The 24,817-nt window shown below is 41.8% G+C and overlaps 2 protein-coding genes across 3 annotated transcripts; both read right to left on the bottom strand.

The window, feature by feature from the left end:
- Window positions 1–190: 190 nt before the first annotated feature.
- LOC146660554 (uncharacterized) lies at window positions 191–8,802 on the bottom strand. 2 transcript variants are annotated; one of them, XM_085420475.1, is made up of 10 exons: window positions 8,705–8,802; window positions 7,422–7,483; window positions 6,541–7,257; window positions 5,612–6,250; window positions 2,458–2,570; window positions 2,224–2,335; window positions 1,962–2,037; window positions 1,008–1,079; window positions 767–916; window positions 191–666 (listed from the first exon to the last, which is right to left on the bottom strand). In XM_085420475.1, exons 2-9 carry the CDS (start codon window positions 7,460–7,462, stop codon window positions 776–778), a joined length of 1,911 nt encoding a protein of 636 aa, XP_085276601.1. In that variant the 5' UTR covers window positions 7,463–7,483; window positions 8,705–8,802; the 3' UTR covers window positions 191–666; window positions 767–775. The 2 variants fall into 2 exon arrangements, with proteins under 2 accessions (XP_085276601.1, XP_085276602.1); XM_085420476.1 differs by having other exon boundaries at window positions 6,571–7,257.
- Window positions 8,803–9,161: 359 nt separating this feature from the next.
- map7d2a (MAP7 domain containing 2a) lies at window positions 9,162–21,581 on the bottom strand. Its single transcript, XM_085420474.1, has 17 exons — window positions 21,183–21,581; window positions 18,862–18,954; window positions 18,332–18,427; window positions 18,168–18,245; window positions 17,581–17,744; window positions 17,393–17,489; window positions 16,330–16,419; window positions 14,775–14,881; window positions 14,574–14,692; window positions 14,096–14,457; window positions 13,861–14,005; window positions 13,601–13,772; window positions 13,347–13,451; window positions 13,178–13,228; window positions 12,927–12,966; window positions 11,194–11,848; window positions 9,162–11,079 (listed from the first exon to the last, which is right to left on the bottom strand). Exons 1-17 carry the CDS (start codon window positions 21,217–21,219, stop codon window positions 10,821–10,823), a joined length of 2,670 nt encoding a protein of 889 aa, XP_085276600.1. The 5' UTR covers window positions 21,220–21,581; the 3' UTR covers window positions 9,162–10,820.
- Window positions 21,582–24,817: the final 3,236 nt, after the last annotated feature.

The following is a 24,817-nucleotide window of genomic DNA, read 5'->3' as shown; positions in this document are numbered from 1 at the left end:
GAGGAAAAAAAACAAAACAAACAAAAACAGGAAATCTACAGCATCTGATTTAAACATTTGTGGCATCGATTCCCAAAACCTGTATCCACCGAGGTCTTTGCACTCATTAAAGGGTTACACAGTATGAAAATCATTGTATTATTTTTAAATGTTGTACACTGTTAATGTTGTTTGGGAAAAAGGCTGAGACTGAGTGCTTAATCTCATTTTATTGAAAGTGTTTAAACACATTTTACAAGTAGTACCCAAGTGTCCACTGAGACTGTTTTCTAATCAAAGACATCTTATCGTGGGTCTTTATGGACAGTAAAAGTCAGATACTAAAGAGATTTTTTTTTTGTACTTAAATCTGAAATGTGACGCTGTTGGTATTTAAAAAACAAACAAAAAACCCCAAACAAGGACTCCCATAATCACAAGCAGCAATTACCAAATCATCTGAAGAGAGGAAAAAGCAGGGCTGTATAATACAATGGCCTATGTTACAGACAATGTCAACCAAAATACTGCAGTACTTTTACAAAGAATAAAGTAAAACACCAAAATAAATTGAATAAAAAGCTTTCACGATGCAGGATGGGATTGTAGTGAAGCTTTCTGCAGTCCCCCTGACAGCAAAGAGCTTGATGAGAATTTTTCTCCATCCATGTTAGCTGAACGTAGGACCTATACAAGAAAAAGAAAAAAGAAAAATCTTTAGAATCTTCTTACGTGTTGCATCTGAAGCACGTATCAAACTTGAAGCCGCTGATGCTTCCCAACTCACTAGTGGTCATCACCACCGTTGCTGGTTGGGTCCTCGGTTGTACGGTGCGCGCTGACGCATCACTCTCATGTTACGGTATTTGGACACGATACTGTAACTCTTTCTGAACACTGGTCTCTGATTCGGGAAAGGACGCGGCACCAAGCTCTCCTTTTTCAAAAACAAACAAACATGTAATGAAGAATTCGTTTTAAAGAACGAATGCTTCTTTTCCAACAAGAGAGATGATCTCTCTACTTACCATGAGTGGTCTTCTAAAATTCCCAGACAGTTCAGGGCCCATCCTCCGTGGACCACCAGTGAACTTTGTTCTCTGTAAAAGCACAATGGTAAAAGCTGAGTATATACAACATTTGTGTGATTGTACTGTAATCACAATACAAATTAGTTTTACATTTTCCAAAACATTACTGCTGTTTTTTTAAACTAGTTTCAATGTCAGGATGCTATAAAGTGTTAATAATAGTTTATCTTCATACCTCTGCAAGCTCAATATAGTCAGAGTTGGTTGATATGGACAAAACTTTTATCACAAAAGAGAAATCGGTCTGCATTACTAGCTGCAATAACCAGTCTATTCACCAACTCTTAAACTTATCAAAAATAAATGTTAAAATAAAATGTCCTTGAAAATTGGGAAACTTATGATTTTTGTTTTAAATTTGAGAACAAATTAAATATCTAGCATTATTAATCATGTCTTGAAAATCTGAGAACAGCAGCTAACATCATTTAGGCTTTCTATCAGTCACCGCACACATTTACTTTTTCTACAATACAAGTATTTGGATAAGAATACTTAGCTTCAGGTTTAGCACATGTCCTTTTGCAGATAACAGAAACATGTCCATTATGATTGGCTGATGTGGTGGCGTAACGACACCCTTAAGTAATGTCTGACATGTCTGAATTTAAAAGCCTACAATTTTCAACACTGACATTCTTTCCCTTTAATAAAGTACTCTGTTTTATAGCCCAGCATTAAATTTTATGATTTCACTGAAAACATCTACATTAACATGCAGACTATATAGTTTCTTTCATATTTGATCTTGCAAATATATTTAATTATAATTACTTTAAGTTATTAATGCAGACTGACATTGTTTTACACAAGTTTCTGATTATTACTGTACATTTAGAGCAGTCTGTCTTTATGGATGATCTTTTCTTCAGCACTGTTTCTTTCACTCACTTGCATGGGTCCGGGTCCGGGTCCTTTCCTTAAGGGTCTCCCAGGTCTGTAGCTGTCATGCATCATATTAACAGGCCTACAAAAAACAAATAGCCATCAGAAACCTGAAGAATACCTTATTTTTATGCTTCTGTGAAATCATACATTTTTCCCATACAACTAAAAGAGCATGAGGCTGTTACAGCAGTCTTTGAAAAAGACTGAACCTCCCAGTAAAGCAAGAACACCGCCTCGAACACTGGCATAGTTCTTTCCAATGTACCTAAAGACCCTCTTGTCCAAATATTCCTGTTTTCTGTCTTCAGGAGAAGATCTGGTATCACTTGACTTAGAGAGGCGTCTGTTTGGTGTGGTATCGGCATCTGAACTGTGATCTAAAACAAACAAAAAACATTTGAAGACACTACTTAAAACAGTTGACACCTTCAACAGATTATCAGATGAAAATTAAAATAAAAAATTAGAAATAAGACAAGTACACAAAAACCTGACTTACCACTCTTTGACTTTGGGCTACGGCCCTTTGGAGGCGAGCAGTCCTTGGAGGAGCTCGGTCCTGGTGGCCAGTGCGACAAAACGACAAGATCACGTTTCTCTATGGGAGAAGATCTGAGGAGAAAGTCACAGAGGTGGTGTTGAGAACACCAGTTCTGAACATAAATAACTTGAAATCTCTGAATAAAAACAGACCTCTAGTACAAACTAAAAGAAAGCCTGGCGGCTCTTAAGTAATGCAATTTAAACCAGTAATGAACAAAACTGTTTTGTATGCTGACAATTCAAAAAGCCACGCATCGCTTGGGTACTTACAAAAAACCCATGGAATGTCCATGCTCCTTTACTCCTATTTTTGTACCCTGAATCAATCAGTGCTCTCTTCATTTACTCAGTGATTGACAGAGGAGCCAAATGTTGGACGACGTTAAGAGATCAGATCAAGTCTTCTATCATCCCTCTTTCACAAGTGCAGGAAGGCAATGCATTTTTCCCCCCCCCAATGTCAGAATGAATTTCTGAAGGCTTTATAATCAGACCACACCATGTTGTTCCTTTAGTCATCTTCAGTTTTCATCATCCAAAGGGCTTCCCCATGCTTTAAAGGTGAGATTGGAGTCACCAAGTGATCTATAGTTCTGAAGGTAGAGGCACAGCTTGTTTTTTTCTTAGTTTCAAGAGATGATCTAAAGGTTGTCTGTTCACAAACAAGTCCAGGTTTAGAGAGGACTTGAGGCTTTTTAGTGCCAACAAAGGAGGCTTCCATCCAATCATACTCTTCTTAAATGTAGGGATGTTAGGTATATTGGAAGAAAAGGCTGGGATCAGTTTGCCAGTTCTGCCATCGATGGGCTACAATGGCACTCAGTTTTCCTCTTCCATTGTAGTTTAAACTTACATTTGGGTAGATCAGGGATATTCGACGGAGAATGTTGGTTTGGGGGGGGGGGGGGGGGGGTTGGTTCCTGAAACTGACAAGGTAGTGTCTTTACAGGTTGGCATTCACAAGTTTGGGTTAGAGACTTTCGTTGCAGTTGCCTCGTAAAATGGCTCAAATGTTTTACTGTCCATGAGGCTTGTGATCCACACATTTATTATTTGATTTGGGTCAGACATCAGACGGGACAGGTAACCTGATAGTCCAGCTCACGTTCACGCTGATTTAAATAAAAATAAATAACAAGATGTGACGCAGATGCAAAGAGAAAGCTGATCTTGTATCTGTTCTCTTTTAGTATCCCATTAGGATTGAGGAGTCTTGTAATATCTTTCCATTCTTTTGCATCCATTGGTGTCATATCTATGGGCCTCACTGATATTGCGTACCTTTGTGATCTCAGTGCTTTTTCCAAAAAATTTAAGGTGTCATATCAAGACATTTCATATAAGGAAGGGTGATCTGATGTGATTTGTCCATGGCGTAGCTCTACAGTTGCCGATTTAACTTGTTGATGTGATTATCCCTCATGCATTTCATTAGAAAATTTTCAAATAATTCTCCAGAACTGACATGATAGTTATGTGGGGTATGTCAGAAAAGATGGGGTGCTATGAGACCGTTTCTTATGAAGTTGTGGTGACTGCAGAGCAACAGTTCCAGCGCTTAGATCCACTGCATGAAGTGCAAGTAGCAGTTTGGCTCCTCTTCATTGTGCTGATTGGCAATGATGTAGCACCACTGAGCTTCATGGTTACGTTTGTCCAAACCATTTGATTCTGATAAGCTGATCCAGTCCTTCTGCTGAAAATGAATTTGCTTCACTTCTGTCTGACACAGAGTGGCTAAAATGCCTGGAAGTTCCACAGTGTCTGCATACTGGACGCACACATCTGATGAAAGCTCAAGGAGAAAAAGTCCCGACTGTGGTAAGTGCTAGATTTTCGGAGGCTTTTTTGGTTGTTTTTAAAATTTTTGCTCAATTCCTTGTCTCTGGTTTTAAATATTTTATGTTTTCCAGACTCAAGCATTAGTTTGTTTACTGGATTATTTGAAGGGAACAAATTAAGGGTTATGGCTTAGCTAATTAATCACTGCAAATAAATGCTACTATGAACAGCAGCCATGTTAACCAGTGTCCCAGTTTATTTGAGATTTACTGGCTTTTTGGTCTCTGCAATCATCCTCCGTCTTGAAATTATGACTGTATGTGCAGCTTTCTTCTTGCCTCGTCTTACGATTTTTCTGTCTCATATCCTAACACCCTGAACAGCAATTAGTCATAAAACAATGTAAAGCTTTCAGATTTCTTTTTCTGCAAGGAAATACGCATTTTAAGGCAACAATCGCCGTACTTAGTGACAATCGCACCATTTTCAGGAGGCTGTGATAAAATTTCAGCCCAATGGAGCCTTCAGCAGCACAGTGACCTCGTCTTCTGATTTGCGCCATTTGTTTTGAGGTTATGGTGGGCTGCTTAACTGCTTCTTGATAGAGCATAGACATAATGTGTTTCCTTATCTGGAGAGCCGAGTTAGGAGCAGGGAGGTTGGATAGGAAGCTCTGTGCAAGATCAGAACTTGACAACGCGATGACCACGACTGCTGTGGTATGTATATTCGCCTGTTCTCCTTCATATATATATATTAGTATTATATATTGTTCACCGGGATCTCTCGTGAACACACTTCTGAACACCATGTTTCCACTAAGGTGAAGCATGTAATTACAGTTTAGGCGATGCCAAATGCGGTCCTCTTCACGCCCATCATTTATCTTGTTTTGCATACAGCGACATATTGTTTTACATGAGAGCTGTTAACATCAATTTGCGGATGAAAAGGGCTTCAGAATATGCTGACGAGCACTTCTTTTGAGATCAAGTCAGCAAGTGCTGACAGAAGAATCCTTTGACAGCAAAGCTCAAACTCTTCATCAAGGGGGTTATTAAATCTTTTGGCGAAGATTTAAATTAGATCCTGTGTAACAGACGCATAAAACTTCTCTCCATCCCACTTGACAGGTAGATACTCTGATACATATGTGGTGGTATGTGAAAACATTTGTGGATTTTCATCAACCGAACCACTGCTGCACATTTAGCTCATCATGACATCTCCTTTTTCCACAGTTGGGACCCCCTTTCACATAGAGACATTCTTGACCTCCTAATCATCATCAAGCCCCTGCGAACAGTGCAACAAGGAAAATACCGTACCTGTGCGCGTTCATGGACCGACGAGACTCCACCTGCTCTTTTCCTGTATCAGAGTCTCTGGAAGACTTGTTGGCACTGCTTTCTTCTCTGGGGAGTGACTGTGGGGGTTTTCCCCTTCTTGTCTCCACTTTTCTCAGGGGTACTGCATTTAATTGGAAACGTTTCTTCCTGAGAGCAAGAACAGAGCTGGCATTTCCTTGTAAAGCAGAATCACCCAGGCGAAACCTCGGTCGCACATATGGGGGTATTCTGAGCCTCATGAGTGACTCTGCTTTGACTTGTCGGCTCTTAACCAGGAAACTTCTATCCCTAAGAGACAAGGGTTTTCCACCAAATGGCCTGGGAATGCTGAGCAGTTGGGGTCTCACTCTCCGGATCTGTTTTGCATTGCCATGCTCCAGTGCTGCGTCCGAGGAGGACATGCTGATGTCCGATATCCTCCTCTTGCGGGGTCCTGCCATTTGCCTCTCCTGAGGGCCCCTGTGGTAGGAGGATGAAGGTGATGGGCCTCCTTTCCATGAAGGGGATCTGTAAGGAGGTGGGTGAGGCACATCTTGTGCCCTCTCTCTACTGTGGGATCGGCTACCCTGCCTCTCCATGGGACCACGCTGGCGCCTGGAGTCTTGCTCAGATGACCACCTGCATATCCATCAAACAATAGAGAAATCATTATAATGACAGATCCATTGCCATTTTAAGTTGGAGACGGAACTTAACTCTTAAATGACAGAAGTAAACAGGTAGGAGTACGTTTTCAAAGAGTATTTACAGGTGTGATACTCCTCAATGGCAGGTATAACCACATTTACACAGGTCCCCCCATTAACCCCCTCTAATAACTATGAGCTGGGACATAGTAGAAGTAATCATTACAGCCCCTTTGACTGGGAGGACTGGCCACCTTCAGGCCTCTGCTTTAATAATTTTACCCAGCTGGGCTTGCTGCTTCACGGCTGTACCTCTCTGTACACGAGCCTCTCGCATGCATCTCTCTGGGGTTCCTCTGTGACCCCGAGGGCCCATGTTGCCCATTATGTGAGAATGATCCAGCCTCGTGCCAGCGCTTCACGTTGTGACCCGAGTGTTCCTGAGTGGGCCTTTCTCTTGGACTGTAATTCCCTCGAGGGTCTCGACTCCGCTGCTCCTGATGAGGAAAGCCTGACTGCCTTTTGGGGCCTTTGAAAGATCCCTGGTAGCCTGGTGCAGAGCCTGGCCTCCTATCAGCTGGGTGGCCACGAAAATGCCTTGGGGAAGATGATCTGTGACCAGAGGGGTGACCATGAAAAGATGGACCTCTCTGACTATGATGTCCTTGCGCAGGACCATGAGATGATGACTGATGCTGGACTTGAGGGGAGCGGGTTGGCCTAGATGGAGGCAGCCGTCTCTGGCTATGGTGTGGTTCCATTTTAGGATGGTACGGTTGAAAGGAATCCTGATTTTGGGACCTCCAGTTATTAAAACGTGGCTCCCTTTGCTCTCCCATCAGAGGAACTCTTCTGACAGGTGGGGGTCGTCCTCTACCTCTGGATTCCCTCCAGTTAAGTGGAGGCTTTGCTGGGTAGGCCTGGGCATCTCTTCGACTTCTAGAACTGGGGTTGTAATTGCCTTCATTGTGTCCAGTAGCATGACTATCTCCATAAGGTCTAACAGGACACAAGAAGCAAAAACTGGTAAGTTCCACCAAACACTTTAAATCATTTTTAAAAATGAAGTCCAGAGTTCACGTTAAGTCATTAACTTATAAACTTTATGATGAACATAACACCAGGTGATGCTAATGCAACTAGATACAACTGAAAGACATTACCTGGGCTTTAAGCGTGGTGGTCCAAAATGCGTTCGGACCATCTTTGGTAGACAGTGAATAATCTATGGACAAAAAGAAATTGAAATCATTGATCCTAATGAGATGTAATGCTAGACTCTCAAAGAGGCCTATCCTGACTTCTCGGCCATCCACATCTTGGTTATGCACTTGATGGGATTTAATAGGTAACTTTACTACTACTACTACTACTACCCCCCCCCCCCCCCCCAATACAAAGACAAGCAGACATGTGCAACATCTAAGATTGACAGATATATAGTTCCATTTACTTCCAGTTAAAAATGTAGTTTAATTATAATGGGACAAGTTGCCTTTTTAGGCTTGAAGTCCGGTTTTCATTGAAATCAATTGCAATTTACATATTCCTTCAAAACAACTACCCAAGATGGCTGCGCAGTGTCCATACTTGCTTCTAAAGAGGTTTTCACAAAAACTTAGAATCACACTTTCTAAAGGAATAAACACTAAATAGGATGTTACGAAGATATATAAAATAAAATAAAAACCCTGCAAAATAAAAAAGAGCGAGACAGGAAACGGAGAGGGTTTTCTTTTAGCGCCGACTGCTTGTCGTTTCTAACGAACATGTTTATATTCGCCTCAATTCCTCATGTTTAGAGCATCCCAGTCGTGAGAATGAGCAAGAAATTGCGATAACACCGCTATGAAAGGACCACATTTCCCACACCTCCTTTTACCAGAGCCTCTTGGCTCATTGTGGCGACCCTAATTAAACTCGACGGCTAAACAGTTTGCTACGAAAAGACAAAAACCAGGTGACCTCCATTGATACAGGCTTGATTGTATCACCGTAAATTCTAACTTAAAAACAGTACGCGTAGATAGGCTGGGTGGGTGGGTTTACCATGGTGGGCGCCGTTTTAGTTTCGTCTAAAGCTGACCGTGCTTCCATTTTTGGCATCAGCTCGCTTCAGCTGTTGGTGAAAATAACACCAGACAAGCACGAGTGAAAACCACCCCACGCCAGGCCCGAGTACATCGCCTCAATGTTTTGACTAGGTCAACATTTGGTTTTTTTGTTTGTTTTTTGAAAAAAAGAATAAACTAAAAGCGCATCTAATTGCAAAGTTAGCTGAGCATAGCTAGCTACTTGGGATATTTCGTTAGTTGGTAACGTCCCTACGCTAACCTTCCAAAATGACATTCACCCGAATCCTTTCATAGGAGTAACAACACGTTACACAAAATAAAACAAAAGGTTCACCAATGCGTGCAATTCGGCCATTTCGAGAGGTACTTACCTAAACGCAACGGAAGAGTGAAAGACGAACGTTGAGCACGACACAGCACTCGTCGTCTCACGGCCTTCTTCTTCTTCTTCTTCTACTGCTTCTCCTTGTATTTTACTCGGCAGTTAGCGAAAAGCGTAAAGGCGCATTAGCGCCACCTTCTGTGTCATGACTCTATCGTAGCAATCATTTTAGTTTAAATAATATAGCATAAACTGAAGGATATCCTACCCACCGCAAGAAGTCAGTAAATAAATAACGCGAAACAGGCAAAAAAAAAAAAAAAAACTGTTATCAACATGGTGCAAGTAAATAATCACAGTCATTGTTCATTTCAGGGTTTTGCAGACTGCTGAGTGCTTATGATCCTCAGCACCCGTGCTTCATATAATAGGCACACATGACCACAGAGCCAAAAAAGTCGAAATTCTCAGTTTTGCGCTTTATTGTTTCAGATATCCATGCTAATCATGCACAATGTCTACAGTAATTACATACGCTAGGTGACTGACACTGGTTTCATGTATGGCAATGAGCAAGCGTGAATACTTCTTTGATGTGGCATTGTGTATTATTAATTCATAACCATTTCCAGTCCTCCAGCTGTTTGAATATGCAAAATATATATAGATGTGTATATCAAACCATAACTCAGATATATGATTTATATTTCAATGTGGCTACTTTGCATAAGACTGTTATATGGCCATTGATTTGGGTTGTTTGACAACAAAAACTAAATGTCACTTCTTAACTGCACTGAATGTCGACATTACTGTCTACACCATGGCAGACATGATGCATTTCAAACCAAGTTTCAAGTATTACAGGTCACAGACACACAACTATCCCAGTGATCAAGTTAAGATAAACACAAAAAAAGCACTGAAGTAAAGCAGCTGCTCAGTCCCAGATAAGGCATCTCTACTGAAAATACATTTTAACGCAATACAGAAAGTGAATGTCACTGAATTGTTGAAGAAGTGTTCATGATCTCAGATGTAAGGGGGGGGGGGGGGGGGGGGGGGGGTCAGCAGTAAACAGTATCTTTGAAGCTACAGGCCAGATCATTTGCAAGTCGCTCAGCAAAGATTCCTGTCCCTGCGCCCTTCAGTCCTTCAGTCCAGTTCAGTATCCAGACATAGAGGGAAATTTCTGTTTCACAGATAAGTTAGCACTGGGTCCAACACAGCAAGGCACTCCTACCGATATCTTTTTAAATAACAAGAAGTTTAAGGCTGCCTTGCTTTCTTGATTTCTGTATATTTGTAGAAGACTGGTTCTGCTCTGCAACATACTGGTACTTTCTTTGCATTGGTGACATGACTTGTTTTTAGTTTGCTGCAACATTCAAGTTTACTTGGAATTTTTTAAGGTCATTTCCCTCCTCATTTGCATGCAGTTAGAAAGATTTGAAAAGGGAATAAAGGGAAAATATCAAGATTATAGTTTGCTGGGACAGAAAGTAAATAATACATAGTTGGAGTAGTCTGCCTGGATTTTAGTTTGTTACATAAATCCAATATCAATACACACACCAGTAACATTGCTAGCATTAAAAATAAACCTGTCATGAACATTAAATAGTCTTGCCTTCCCAGCAACACTTTGAATATCGTTTAAAGGCTTAGGAGGGTGTTTGGAAAGGCTACAGTCATCAGTGCTCTGAGCAGGCTTTAATACAACATGAAAATGAACTGGGAGCCAGTAAGGAATCTGTGCAGGGCAAGCTCTTCTCTAGCTAATGTATTTAAGTAATAGTATGTTTTTGAAATTTTTCTAGTATTCAAATCCCTGATATTTTTTTCCTCCATCGGGTCACACATCTACTGACTGTCTGTCATATGTGGATACTTGTCCTCAGAACAAGTACTGCAGATTCACAACAGCTGTAATACAGTCATTTGCTATGTTATTACTAAATAGGAGATGTTTTGTTTATATTGAAGGTCATATTGTACATTTTTAGGTCAATCTCTATGGCTCTATTCCCATTATTTTAATGACACAAGAGCACATATCCAAAATGTGACATCCTTGTGAGCGTATGTGTGCTTGTGTGTGAGAGACAGAGATGGAGAGGACAGAGACAAGGCAAGCAAGAGAGGAAGAGAAAGGAATTAATCAGCTACTTGATGCTTAGTTTATTCGAGGACGGAGGTGCCATCCCAATGAGCTTTGAGTCTGAGACGGGACTGACGACACCCTCAATGAGGTTCTTGTTGCAGTCACCGATGCTGCTTTCAGAGGACAGTTTATCATAGGTGATGCTCCCTGTCAGGTCCATCAGCTCTTCGAGGGCCCGGGTGTTACTCATGCCGCTGCTCTGGATTTCATTGACAGGTGAGAACTCTGGGATCGAAATGAGTTCTTCCTTTGAGGCCGGGCTGAAATATGACAATGTGAGAAATCATATATATTACATATTTACACAGCCCCCCCCCCCCCCCCCCCCCCCCCACGCTCACATTTTAGTAATAAAGTGTTACCTAATGACTCACCTGACCTCCATTGACTGCACCTCATTGCAAGACCCTGTGTGCTTCACATCGAGTGGCTCCAGCTTGATGACTGGTGGTGATAGGTTTCCCATTGGAAGGGGTTTTACGGGAGGTCTACCAACCCCAAGCTGGGACCCTCCTTTATCCTTTCCCCCAGCTTTGTCAGCTGATGGCACATCCACGCTCTGCTCTTTGCTTGCTTCAGCTGTTGGAGCACTCCTCTTCAAGGCACTTCCTCCAACCTTTCCTCCACTATTCATCATAACACCCTCTCCCCTCAGCTTTGTGGGGTCTTTCATGATTTGGTCTGTGACATTAACACTTGCTCTGTGCTGCTGGTTTACATTCATTTCCATCTCTCCCCTCTCTTGCTGGAGTACACAGGCTTTGGCTACTTTAAGGTGGCTGCTAATCTCTTCCCTGGTTTGTCTTGTCTCAGATTTCTTGTCAGGAACACTGTGCGTCACGAGATGAGTGTTGTTTTTTACTTGCTTATGATTGTCCATCTGTGCTGCTGCTGTGACTGTGTCTGTCTTACTGAGAGCAGTGTCCTTTATTTTGACCTGAACTATGACCTGCTCTTTAACCTGAAAGTCAACCTTTTTGGTTGCTGGCTCTTTAACGTGAGCATTGCTTTGAATAGTCTTTATATTACCTGTGAAGAATTAAAAGATTTATCTTTTACAGTGGGCTTTCCTTTGTGTCGACTGTCCAGTTCAACATTAACATTTAATTTAAGTTTTAACAGAAGATATCACAGATGTCATTACCCACAGCATCGGCTTAGCAGGTAAAAAAAACAAAAGGACAGCTCAAATAAAGCATAAGCTCAGATTGTGCAGAGCAGCCCGCTAGAGACAGAGCTGAATAAATCTTCCAAGGGCATTTTCAAGAGCGGCTAATTTTACAGTCAGCTCCCTTGGCACTTCACTGAAAGGTGCCCTTTCAGCACCAGGAAGGAAGTCCGTGTCTCCTCATACGCCACCAAACGTTGCAGAAACACCATGAAAGATTTTAAATGCTTAGAAATGTGGCTTCATCAGCTGAGGGTCACACTCATTCTTCTGAATAATCAAAGCCAAAGCACCAGAACAAGCCAAATCATAAAAATGTAGATGCTGTGGCACATGCTCAAAATTAGCTACTGCAAATTCATTCAAGCTAAATCAGTGGTTCTCAAAGTGGGGTCCGGGGGAATATCCATAGCCATCGGGGTGACATTCAGGGTGCAACAAACCCTTCTCACTGCTGCATAGCTTGGTTGAGTTGGCTGACATGCTGAGTTTGGTTTTCTTGAGAGCTGAAACGGGATGGCCAGTATGCACTACGTCTCGTCAGATGTAAATGAAGTCAGACAGGAAGACAATTTTGTATTTGGATCCTAGTCACATTAAGGGTATGCTGAAAATATACAACTGTTTTGCACCTAAACCAACTGAAATGCGTTGGTGTTTAATACCAGGACACAGGCGTGGAAACACACAGTTGCAATGACACTCTGAATGGGACTGTTAGAAGCTTGTGGCTTATTGGTGCTGGGACTACGAGGGGACCCTTAGAAAATGTGCTCCCTTGTAAGGAGCAGCTGCCCTGGCACCCAAAAGTTTGAGAACCCTTGAATTAAATCATAAACCTTGCATGCCCTGATTGCTTCTTTACAGCAGAGCACAGTAAGCAGGACCAGCAAGCAAAACTTAGCAGATCAGCAGGGGGGGACTGAATAACACACTAACCTGGTGGCGAGACGCGCTTTGTCTCCACCTGTTCCTCCATCTGATTCAGCGCAGAACAGAGACGATCAAGTAAACATTTAAGGCAATCAGGACACTCAACCAAAGTATCACCAATGATAGAATTTAATAAAGATAACAACATGAGAAAGTTGTAATAAATTAAAGTCAAAAGAAAAAAATATCAAACAGTCAGCGGGTGCTTAAAGGCAGCAGGTCTACTGTATGAGGACAGAAGCTGTCTCTTACAGTACCTTCGACTCAGCTTCACCCTTCCTAGTTCTCTTCATAATCTCCTCAATTCTCTGGAAAAGAATATCAATATTCAATCACTCTGGGAACTTTCCAGATATTCAAACAGATATTTCAAGAGAAGAAATGCAATCTGAATACAGCAGTTGACTTGTCTGTGTCTACAGTAACCTTTTTTCTTTGTTGCCGCTCCTCTTCCTCTTGCTGTGTCTGCAGTTCTCTGTCTTGCCGTTGACGCTCCACATCCTCTTGAGCCAGGACTTTGGCTTTTTCTCTCTGTTGAGAGCAAGAAGATCCATACATAGCCAAAGACTGCAATGATTTATACAGTAATCCAAAATTTTTAAAGACAAGAAAGCTACAAAAATCTAAATGCAGAATAATTAGCAATAATAACAGACCAGCACTTTATAAAGACCACTGACCTCTCTGTCCATCTGGGCCTGTAGCTCCTTCTCCTGCTGTTCCTTCTTCCGTTTTTCTTCTTCTTGTTTCAAATGAGCGTCTGCCTCACGCCTTCCTCTCTCTTTCACTTGCTGATTCACTGGCTCCTGCCGTTGCTGCTCCTGTGCAAGTTGCTTCCGTTCCTCTGGTAACCTGATCCACATGCATATGAATTTGTCATCAACATGTTTTATGTGTATTCCAGACCTTATTTAAGGTCATTCCAGATCAATCAACTCACCTTCCTTCTTCTTCTTGCTGCTCCCGTTTTTTCTCCTCCAGTTCTTTCTGAGCCCGAGCCTGGCGCCTACGCTCAGCCAGCAACCTGCTAGCCTCCTCTGCATTTGATGTGCCAGCAGCCACCTTGCCTGTGCATGGTGCTGCTTCTATCACATAAACAAACATGGAGTAAGACTCTTCCATATGTAGTAAAACTGAATGTAAAGGGGGGAAAAAAAGGAACTTATAGAATCCACCTTTTTTCTTGTCTCCATCCAGAAAATTGCTCTGTGTCATCATCTCTAAGGGATCTCCTTTGGAAGTCAGCTGGTTTCCTCTTTCAGGCGACTGACATTTTTCAATAGTGTCTCCTTTGAGGTACTTATCGGAGGATTTGGTTTTAGCGATTTCACTACTGGCCATATTCTTCTGAGCTGGTGGAGATGAAATTAAGCTGTTGATGTCAGCGCTCTTTTTCACTGCAGTGTCAGCTTTGGTGCGCTCGCCCTTTTTTCCCACCTTGTCATTTTCTGCTTTTCTATTATTACTCGGGTTGGGGCGCTGTCTTGTCGGTGAGTAATGGTACTGATGTGCACTGCTAGGAGACTGGGCGCGAATCCTAGGCACACAGAAGGAGATGTCCAGCTTAAGAATATAGTTTTATAACAAACTGAACAAAGTACTGCTCATGCTCAGAGATACATTTGCCCACCTTTTACCAACAGTTTAGCTTACTTGGAAGGGGTGGGAGGGGAAGCCAAATGTTTGGTGAAACTGGCAGGAGATTCAGATCTTCTCACAGGGGACCCACAACCTGGGGATGCAGTTCTTCTCTCTCTGCGCAGCCGCTCTTTCTGTAAGAAGTGTTAGCTTCATTTAAATCATAGCCTGTATCCACTAATGTCTCGTTCTTAAAGATGTTGTCCAAGGTCTAACCTTTGGGGTGTTGGGAGTGGACTGAGAGCCTCCCTGAAGTCCAGCTCTGTTGTGATCTACACGGTTCACCGAGGTGTGGAAAGGTGATCTGTGAGGGCTGCAGGGTGCTGCATGATGACAGAAATAAATCTTGGTGAATGATACTCACTGATAGAGAGATAAAGACACAGCAGTAGCAGTAAAAGTACTGGACAGCACGTGCTGCATACAACTAAAGCTTACACCCTTATTTTTACAGCAGAAAATAAGCTACAGGAGGCCTTCATTTTTTTTTTTAAAACACTGCATTTCCTCTCTCTGATTAAAAGGAAGGCATCGAGCTTTCAGCTTAGGATAAGCAAAGTCTAATGTAGAAAACATTTCACTGCATCTGCATTTTTGTGATTCAGCCATCAGTCAGACATAATAAGGTATTAACACTTTCATTTTAGCAATTAACCCATGCACTACAGTGCACTACAGTGCAGCATGATGCAACCACACATGTGGCAATACAGTGGCTGTGAAAAACAGTGCAGAAACCCACTCCCAACATTTGGTTTGTGACTGCAAATGAAAACAGACAGATTTTGTGCAAACTCAAATTACAAAAGCAAAGGCCCTAAACACTGACCACCTTGCAACACCCACGTCATATTTTTTTTTGCCATCTTTGCACCTTGTCATCAAGCTGAACAGTCTCTAAGGAGTGCAGTCATCTCAGTGTGGCTGTATCTGTGTCTATTTTTGTGCACATATTTTTATTCTAGGTCACTTACGATTAATCTCTGAAACCGCCTGCTCCAGGGACCCAAAGGCAGCACCACTTAGCTGCTCTTACTCTGAAAACCTAATTTCAGGTTATCACAATAAAACACCCCGACCCATCTACAAACTCTGAAACACCCTCCAGCATTTCAGACCCAGAATCCAGAGTTTAACTACAGAATTTAAATACTAATCCAGAAGTTGTTTTCTGGATTACAGGAATGTCCCTGCCACAGTGAAACACAGCAAAAAAAAATACAAAGGCTTGATGATGATGAATTTATGGAGGAAACAAGTTTAAACTAACAAGATTCAGTCTGTGAAAAAGCTGACACTGTGCACTTTTATTTTCCTCTTTCTCCTGCATGGTGGTCTACTCGCAGATGTGCTGCAGAGTTGGCAAAGAAAAGCAAACTGAAATACTTCTGCGTGCTTTTATGTGAAAATTACGTTACATCAGATTAAGACAAGTATTTTAGGATAAAAGTTTAGAAACATGACAGCAAAACCTCTTTTTCTGATAACATCTTTGTCTTGATTTCAATCCCTGAAGGCATAGTACTGTGTTCACAGTGCTGTGCCTCTATGCTGTCTTTGCAAATAACTCAAATGTAAAAGCCACTGCAAAAACATACACAACGAGGCCTGCAAAACATACAAAAGCAAAGAAGCTATAAAACTGAGCAAAAGAGTAACTTAACAGGCGTGCGTTACAGAAAGAAAAAGTTGCCGGACACAAAGCACACGGTAACTCTTGGATGAATAGGTGGGGTAATGGATTTGGGAGGCAAGGGGGGCTAAACTTTACCAGATTCGCTGACAGCAGGAATGGGGGAGGCAATGCCATGGGAAAAGGCGGAGGCAGCAGAGAGAGGGAGTGGGGCATTCTCACAGTCACCTATAGGCAGCGGGCGGAGCAGAGCAAACAGAGCATTTGTGAACAGTTTATCTGAGCAATTCCTCATCCAGTTGTAGAGACCAGCAGGGATGCTGTGAAGCCATGTAACAGAAACATTTTTTTCTTTAATTTAAAGCTTCAATTTGTAGTTTTTGCATATTTTTGAGTGTATAAACATGGAGTTAGTGTATCAACTACTTTGCTTCATTCATTTGCAGACGTTTGAACAGACAGTTCTCTCCAAAATCAAACTGACATGTTTTTATTCTGGCCCATATTATCCATTGTCTTCCCTTGTGTAGTGCCAAAAGACACACACATAAAAGTGAGGTGTGTCTTTCCAGAAATCATGTTCCTGATACTCAGTAGAAATCCACAAACTTTGTTGCATGCAATTTATTTTCTGTCTATCAACCCACACCTGCCTACTGTATAGAAGGGTGTGTGTATCTACCTATGACGACAGACTTGCGTCAGTGTGACAGGATGCAAACATTAGCCCCCTCAGCTGAGCTCTAATATCAGCTATACTGTATGCATGCTTCTTTTGGTTGGCAGGTGTAGTTTAGTAGAAAGAAAATAGTTCCTACATGAAACAAGGTTTGGATTTTTTCCTGGAAAGAGACAAAGTTGCATACGAATGAGGATGGGGGGACATTTGTCACTACCGAGCGGAGGAACTGTCCTTCAAAAAGATGCTGATTAGCGATACACCCGTGCTGTGTAATTCCACCATGTCTTTGCAGAAAAACAGGAAAACATCTCTGTTCACGCGCATTTCAGAAGCAAGGCTGTCAGCCATGATCAACCCTCTTTAACACACACATAGTGTTTGTCTGTGTTATGTTATCTAACAGAAATACAGCAAAATGTAGCTGCAGTGTCTTTTCAGTATTCTGCTATTTCAGACCATCCCACAATATGCTTCCATGCTTCTTTGTTCTCAGGAAAAAAAAACCCAGACTATTCTTACCTGCTCCTTGATGGTAGCCTCTGCTGCAGCGTTTTGTCCTCTGCTCCAGCTGGAGGCTGCGCTCCAGAGAGCGTTTCATCAGGGCCTCGAGACGCTCCTGAATGCAGCACAGCAGAGGTGACTTTTACACAAACATTACAACTTCACCATACTCACCGATCACAAACACACAACAACAAAATGCTGACCCGCTCCTCCTCGAGCTGCTGCCTCCTCTTTTCCTCCACTGCAGCTCTGCGGAGATCCTCTTTCTGCCTCTGCTCCTCCAGCCGCTTCCAGCGTTCCTCCACTGTGCGTTCATACTGCAGCCGAGCTCTGCGCTCCTTCTCCCTGATTAGCTGTTCCCGGGCCGCTGAGAGAGACAGAGTGTCTTTTTGCTCTTTGCTTGTTCATGCATCACACATACCATGACTTTTCTTCTCTTTAGTAAATTGGTTTGGTTCAATTTAATTTGGTTAAGTTGAGTTTGTGTCTCTATCCACGCCTAAGATGAAATCATGAAGTGAGAAAACCCGGTCATCATGAGGTCACCGCTGGCGCTGCGGGATTATCTGCGAGTAGGAGACCTACTTTTGCGGACTTTTCTACCTTAAACTCTCTAAAGTGACACAGCACATCGTATCAAAAACCCAGTGAACTCAAAGTGCATCCTCTAGCCCTTCTATAACCAATTAGACTGCAGAAGAAGGGGGGAAAAAACGAGTGACTGAAACTGGAAAGGAACAAAAAGCCAGAGGCCAATAGAAAACAAAACAAAAACCAGGACATCACCTACCCAGGCTTCTCTCCCTCTCCTCTCGCCGCTCCTTGGCTAAACGCATCCTGTCGTCTGTCCTCAAGTAACCCTCCAGAACTGAAAGAGGAAAGATATTAGAGAGCAAAAACAGGGCAGTGGCAATAAAAGAGAAAAATAAAACAAAAACAAAAGTTGAAACTTACTTGGTTTACCTCCATGGTTGCTGCTGACATTAGCAGGTAGGTGGGAAGGGGAAGCGTGCCCATTCATGTGTAGCTTCTTCTCTGTGTTAGATGGGGCTGGTTGGAGGGATGGAGGGAAAGGACACTCAGCTTTGCATAAAGTGGGGTGACATCAGTGCACTGCTACTTTCTCATCAGCAGAGGGAAACATTCATTCAGCTTGATTAGGGGCTTCTGTGTGGCAAAATGCTCAGTCAAGAAGTGCCAATACAAGCAAGACGGGAGGAAACTATCCTCCATGTGGGAGTCAGTCCACATATGCTGACTGTCGCTTTTTGTTATTGTTGTTGAGCGTTCACAAGCCGCTCCTCCATTCACCGATAACAGCAAGGCCCTCAAGCACGCTGCCCTAATATTCGCAGGCTTGCAGTCTATAAGCAATTGTGCAAAAGTCCAAATGATTGGAGAGTAAGTGAATTTAATCCAGATTAAACAGATTAATGGAAGGAAAAGTGTGATTTATGTGACAGAAGCCAGAAAGGATTACTCACTGTTTTTTCCAGTCCGGGCTGGAGAGCTGTGACTGTTTGTTGGAGATTTCTTGTCAGGAAGTAGAGTGATGGATGGCGGAGCCATCTTTTCACCTAAAGCACAAAACAAAGCAACACTTGGTGTGTTCATCTAAACGATACGGTCATTTTACTACATCAATGTCACAAAATCACTGTGTGAACGGAAAAGCTTGCCTGTGTACTTATATTGGTAAATACACTGGAGTGAACAGGATTTATGAAGAGGTTTTCTATCTATCTATCTATCTATCTATCTATCTATCTATATCGATCGATCGATCGATAGATAGATGATAGATAGATCCATTTGGTCCATGAAAGTATGTTTATGGAACTGTGATGTCATATTTGTGACATATTTCTGCTGCTCTCTTGGCCAGATTTATCTTGAAAAACATATTTTTTTATTCTCACTAACACTTTCCACCCAAATAAACAAAGGAAATGTAACAGTCACTTTACCAAAAACTGATTGGAGCTTCTAACATGTGACAGTGATATTCCTTTTTCGTTCAAAGTAACTTCATGAGACATATGTTTGGGATATTTTTCACACATTATAGGCCAAAAACTCATTTATAACACTTTAAATTCCCACATTCTATTTTTGCACAACACTTGTGCACAGCAAAATAAACCACAGTCACATGATGTGTTCTCATTTTAAGTCTTTTCCCTTAATAAATAGATTGACACCCATAAATTACAGTAATAAGTCAGAATATAAACCCTTTTGGATTTTAAGATTTAGAACAAACACATTTTCTAAATGCTCAAGAGTCAAAACAAACACATTAAGAAAGAGTACTTTATTGAGCCCCGTGGGGAAATTCCTCTCTGCATTTAAACCATTCACTCAGTGAAGCAGTGGGCAGCCATTGGGCGCCCGGGGAGCAGTGTGTGGGGATGGTACCTTGCTCAGGGGTACCTCAGGGTAGCTGTTCAGGGGAATCGAACCCCCGACCTTCCGATCATGGGGCCACCACTCTACCTAGCTATCCCTGCCCCTTGATTAATGATCAAATATTATACTGTGAGATGACTATTGTCCTGAAATGAATCCTGAAATAAGTCAGTAGCACATCATCAGTGTAAAGCCCAGCCATGAAAATTTTTAATTCCACAGATTCACTCAATCGATCTGTGCGTCGCTGGCTGAACTGTCCTCACACAGCCAGTCGCTTCACTTCATCAAGTGAATTACTTCCTTTCCAGTCAGGGCTTTTATTGCCTGCTGAAATCTGGCAGACAACACAGACTCCTTTTTCTGCATGATCTGACTGACATCAGACACGAGAGCTAAACGTTAATGCTCAGCTGACTTCATTAAACATATTCCTGTGCTCACTCATCGATTTGTAACATTTCCATGATGACATGAGCTCTTTTATAGGTCACAGGTAAGTCTACCTCTGAGTAAGGTGGTTGCAATTATTGACTGTAGCTTTTATGGCTTTGAGGGTAATAAAGACCAGGTTGTCTCTGTTTTATAGAGGAGCCTGTCAGATTACTCTTAAACATTAAAAATAAATTTGTGTGTATCTATCTATCTATATGTGTGTGTGTGTGTGTGGGTGGAAGCTGAAGAGCTCATGGAGATGAAGTTGCTTTAAAAGCATTTAGAGGTGTAAATATTCAGTCCTTTTCTCTTTCTCCTGTATGAAGCAGTGACACGGGCAAATCTTTCGTCATGATAGTTAATTTGATTATTGTGCATCAGGGATATTTCTCCTCTTTCACGGTGTACAGGGTGGAAGCTAAACAAAGTGAAAGCTTATTATTCAGCTTATTGCTATTTTTATTGCACAAAGTCTGAACAGAAATGACTTCTTGTAAAATCACCCACGGGCCTCTCTTGTACCTCCACCCATTTGGACCTTTTTTGAGCGTCGTCACAGCAAACAAAACAAAAATAATGGTAATAATAATAAAGAGCAACATGGGCTCAGCATGGGAGCCCCTATCAAAGCCCTAGCATTGATATCTACCCCCACACAGCTCACACAACGACAGAAACACACAAAGAAACAACGCATTTCTCTTGCTCGCGTTTACTCTGGATTAGTGATTTAGCTTTTTTTTTTCAATGAAAGTGAGGTCGGGCATGCACTTTACAGACATTACCGCCATCCCCACAGTGGCTATTAAGTGAGAGAGAGAAAAAAGACGCTGGAGCTGGATCATCACCGCACAGCGTCAGGCAGATAAAGCAGCAGCGCTAATATGAGTTGCGTCATGGATGAGTCTGCTTTAAATCCACGACGAGGAGTGTAAACAAACCCCACATACACCAGGCTTACCTGTGACTGCGCCGGATAAGGCGACTGTTTTCGCCATGGTAGCTATTACAGTCAGAACAGCCTACACCCAAATGTCATCCAAAGCGGGCTACAGTGATGCAGCACGGCGATCCGTTTCCCTCCAGCAGCAGTGATAATCGCAGCCACGGCGGACCAACACGAACACACAGCATTCAGCGAGGTGCCCTGAAGGTCGCTATGCGGCTGTGGTGAAACGTGGATGGAGGAGAGAGAAATGCTGCTGGGCATGAAGCGGCAATGATAAAGCGTATACAACCCCGTGTGCTCGCCAAACCACAGAGTGCGTCTGCACGGCGTGAGCGCGCACTCAGACACGGGCCGTCACACATTACCGGCAGATGGAGATTTCCACTCAGTGCAAACAGCAGGCGGGCCCAGAGTGAGCACACTTTGACGCAGCGACAGATTGCGGGGAGACTATGTGTAAGCAATGTGTTGTTGTTGTTGTTAATTGTAATTGTTAGGTATTTTAGTACCATGGTAGCATTTACTGGATATTGTTTTATAGTGACATTATACAGGAAAACTCTGTCATTCAATAAGGCCCCTTTGTTTTAGTTATTTTTCTCTTTGACCCAAGAATTGATGTGTGAGAATCACAGGCTGGTACAAGGTTGAAATACCACAGAGATCACTCCCTCAGCTACATTAGTTTCTTAATCTTTTAGGAGACGCCTGTTGAGGCCAAATGGTTTGTTTCAGATTTCACTAATGTAAGAACTCTTTGTTTTGTGCCTTGAAAATATGTCGCTGAGATAATCACAATTGTAGCTGAACTGATACACTATACAAAGGATGCTTCTTCACCCAAGGGCAGGAAGACGCTGCCTTATCTTGGTCTGTACTGGTTTAAACTGATAAATCTGCTGTCTCATGAATTTTACCCTCTATATAAACTGTTGTACTTGTGAATAAAGTTGAGTCACTTTGGGAAGACAATCTAAAGCAGTCTCTGTTTTCTTGTTCTCCCAAGCTGCTCCCGAGCTCGTACTAACACGCTGAATGGCATGCTTGAATATTACTTGAGAATATATTTGACTGTGTTACAGACTAAGGGACATTCTCTGCTGATAGACGTCCACGCCTCGGAGGAAGCCGATCCACGGAGTAGGCCCAGTTTCCTTCAGTAATAGCCTCGTTTCAGCAAAGATCATTTATATTAAGCTAAAACTGCGTGTCACACAACTCAAGAAAAGGCTCGTTATTGTGACAGTGATGTTTATACAGAAGTTTGTTTTGTACGAAAGACATGCAGGACACAATATCATCAATCTGATAAATACAGTGGCCGAAAACAGGTGGGGTAGAGGTGGGAATGACCAGACACACAATACGTCACTCATGCTACAAGTTTAATTTATATTATTTTTCAGCATTATGCAATATGATGAGCATTGCAATTTATCAACTTTCTTTTTTAGTTAAATTCTATCAACATCTGTTTAATCCCATAACAAAACTATCTCACTTGTATTGTTTTTGTTGCAAAATTACATTGTCAAGTGCACCATCGCTAAAACCTGCCATAAATGTTGTCATAAGACAGAGCCAGTCTGCTACCAGTCTGAGACTGAATGTGGTGAAGTTGGCAATTCCATGCAATCTGTTTCTGATAATACAGCAATAAACTGTGTCAAACTGTTAAAAATCACACATCTGTCTCTGTCTGGATACAGAAATTCACATTTATCTATTACAGTTCTTCTCAGCACCCTTCCTGCTCTATTGGAATAGAACAGCCAGTTGAGTCGGATCTCCTCACTTGGTGCTCACTGACAGGTTCATTCAGACTGATGGCAACATGTTGGCAACCTGTCTGCATTTATAAATCTGATAGATAGTATTTGCAAACCTTTGACAATTCTCTGGAGTGAGTGCAGAGAGGTCCCCCATATCAGGAAGATTGTTGTCGTGTCAAAAGTGGCCATGAGGGCATAACATCTCCAAGTTTTGGGAAACCATTTAGTCACCACAAGTTGCAACCAGTCAAAAAATGTGAAAAAAATCAATACAATCGCCATGCATTCACCAGTTCTTTTATAGATGTTGTCCTAGTGATTAAACTGTTAACTTCCTCTGAATCAAGAGATAGCTTTTTCACATTAAGTGTTGAATGGCTTATCTCTGGAAAGTGGAGCATCAGATGAGTTCTTTTGTTCAATAAAGGGCTATTCCTTTCTTTTCTATTCAGTCTGCTATTTTCTTTCAGTTATTGGTTCCTATGCATAGGAATCAAGAGGAAGACAACAAGGGTTGACTTCACAAGCCTTTCCTGTCCTGTGCGAAGCTGATCCAGCTCATAGATCAGGCCCCAATTGGTAAATACACTGGAGTGAACAGGATTTATGAAGAGGTTTTCTTTCTATCTATCTATCTATCTATCTATCTATCTATCTATCTATCTATCTATATCGATCGATCGATCGATCGATAGATAGATAGATGATAGATAGATCCATTTGGTCCATGAAAGTATGTTTATGGAACTGTGATGTCATATTTGTGACATATTTCTGCTGCTCTCTTGGCCAGATTTATCTTGAAAAACATATTTTTTTATTCTCACTAACACTTTCCACCCAAATAAACAAAGGAAATGTAACAGTCACTTTACCAAAAACTGATTGGAGCTTCTAACATGTGACAGTGATATTCCTTTTTCGTTCAAAGTAACTTCATGAGACATATGTTTGGGATATTTTTCACACATTATAGGCCAAAAACTCATTTATAACACTTTAAATTCCCACATGTCCATCAATGCCTCATCAGAAAAGTTCTAATATATTTTTTCTTTCTTTCTTATTCTTAAGTATCTGTAAAAGATACTTAAACTGAGATTTTTTTACTCAAGGACCCCATCACTGCAACGAGAGCAATAAACATGGTGTCATTGTGTAGATAGATATATTTAAGCCCATGTAGCAATTTTCGTAATAATTTAACACACTGTACTCAATAAAACACACCCCAGCTATCAGGGCACACAGATCAACTGAGGATATCAGGGTATCAGATTTACTTCGATGGAACCTGAGTTTCTCCTTCTTCGTCTTCTTCTTCTTCTTCTTTGGTTCTTGATGGCAGCTGGGTGGGTGCATTACTGCCTCCTGTAGGATTCTGTAGTCATTTAATGTCACTAACCATTCAACGAGCCCTCGGATGCTCTTATTTAGCCCTGCCTCTTTAAAATAGCTTGATACTGTTGCTCTCCCTGCATCACTGTCTGCCCACTTCAGTATGCTTTCTAAATGAGGTGTAACGCGGTAAAGGACCAGGGTGCCTGACAGCAGCTTGATGGTTAATGAGCTAATCAGAAGTAGCTTCGACTACAGAGCCTGAGTGTGTGAGTAAAACACAGACAACAGAAATAGAAGTCTCCATCATTTCAAGTGAAATTTCCTTCCTTTTGGTCAAAATTCACTCCTATGAAATGCAAACTTTCAACACTCTCCAGTTCATTCATGATTTCAGTCTGCACTCCCTTATTTTGTTTCTTGTCAAGATGGTCTTTGTCTTTTCTACTGACAATTTGAATCCCCATTGGTATTCAAAAATATATCATCTATGATAATAGAAAACAAGGTTGGACTTAATCCACTCCCCTGAGGAAT

Source organism: Rhamphochromis longiceps, linkage group LG10, assembly GCF_057381845.1.
Source record: "Rhamphochromis longiceps isolate RC_006_pf linkage group LG10, R_longiceps_female_GT1.1, whole genome shotgun sequence".
NCBI lineage: Eukaryota > Metazoa > Chordata > Actinopteri > Cichliformes > Cichlidae > Rhamphochromis > Rhamphochromis longiceps.
Note: the sequence above shows the minus strand (reverse complement) of the source record. Positions and strands in the feature narration are given on the sequence as shown.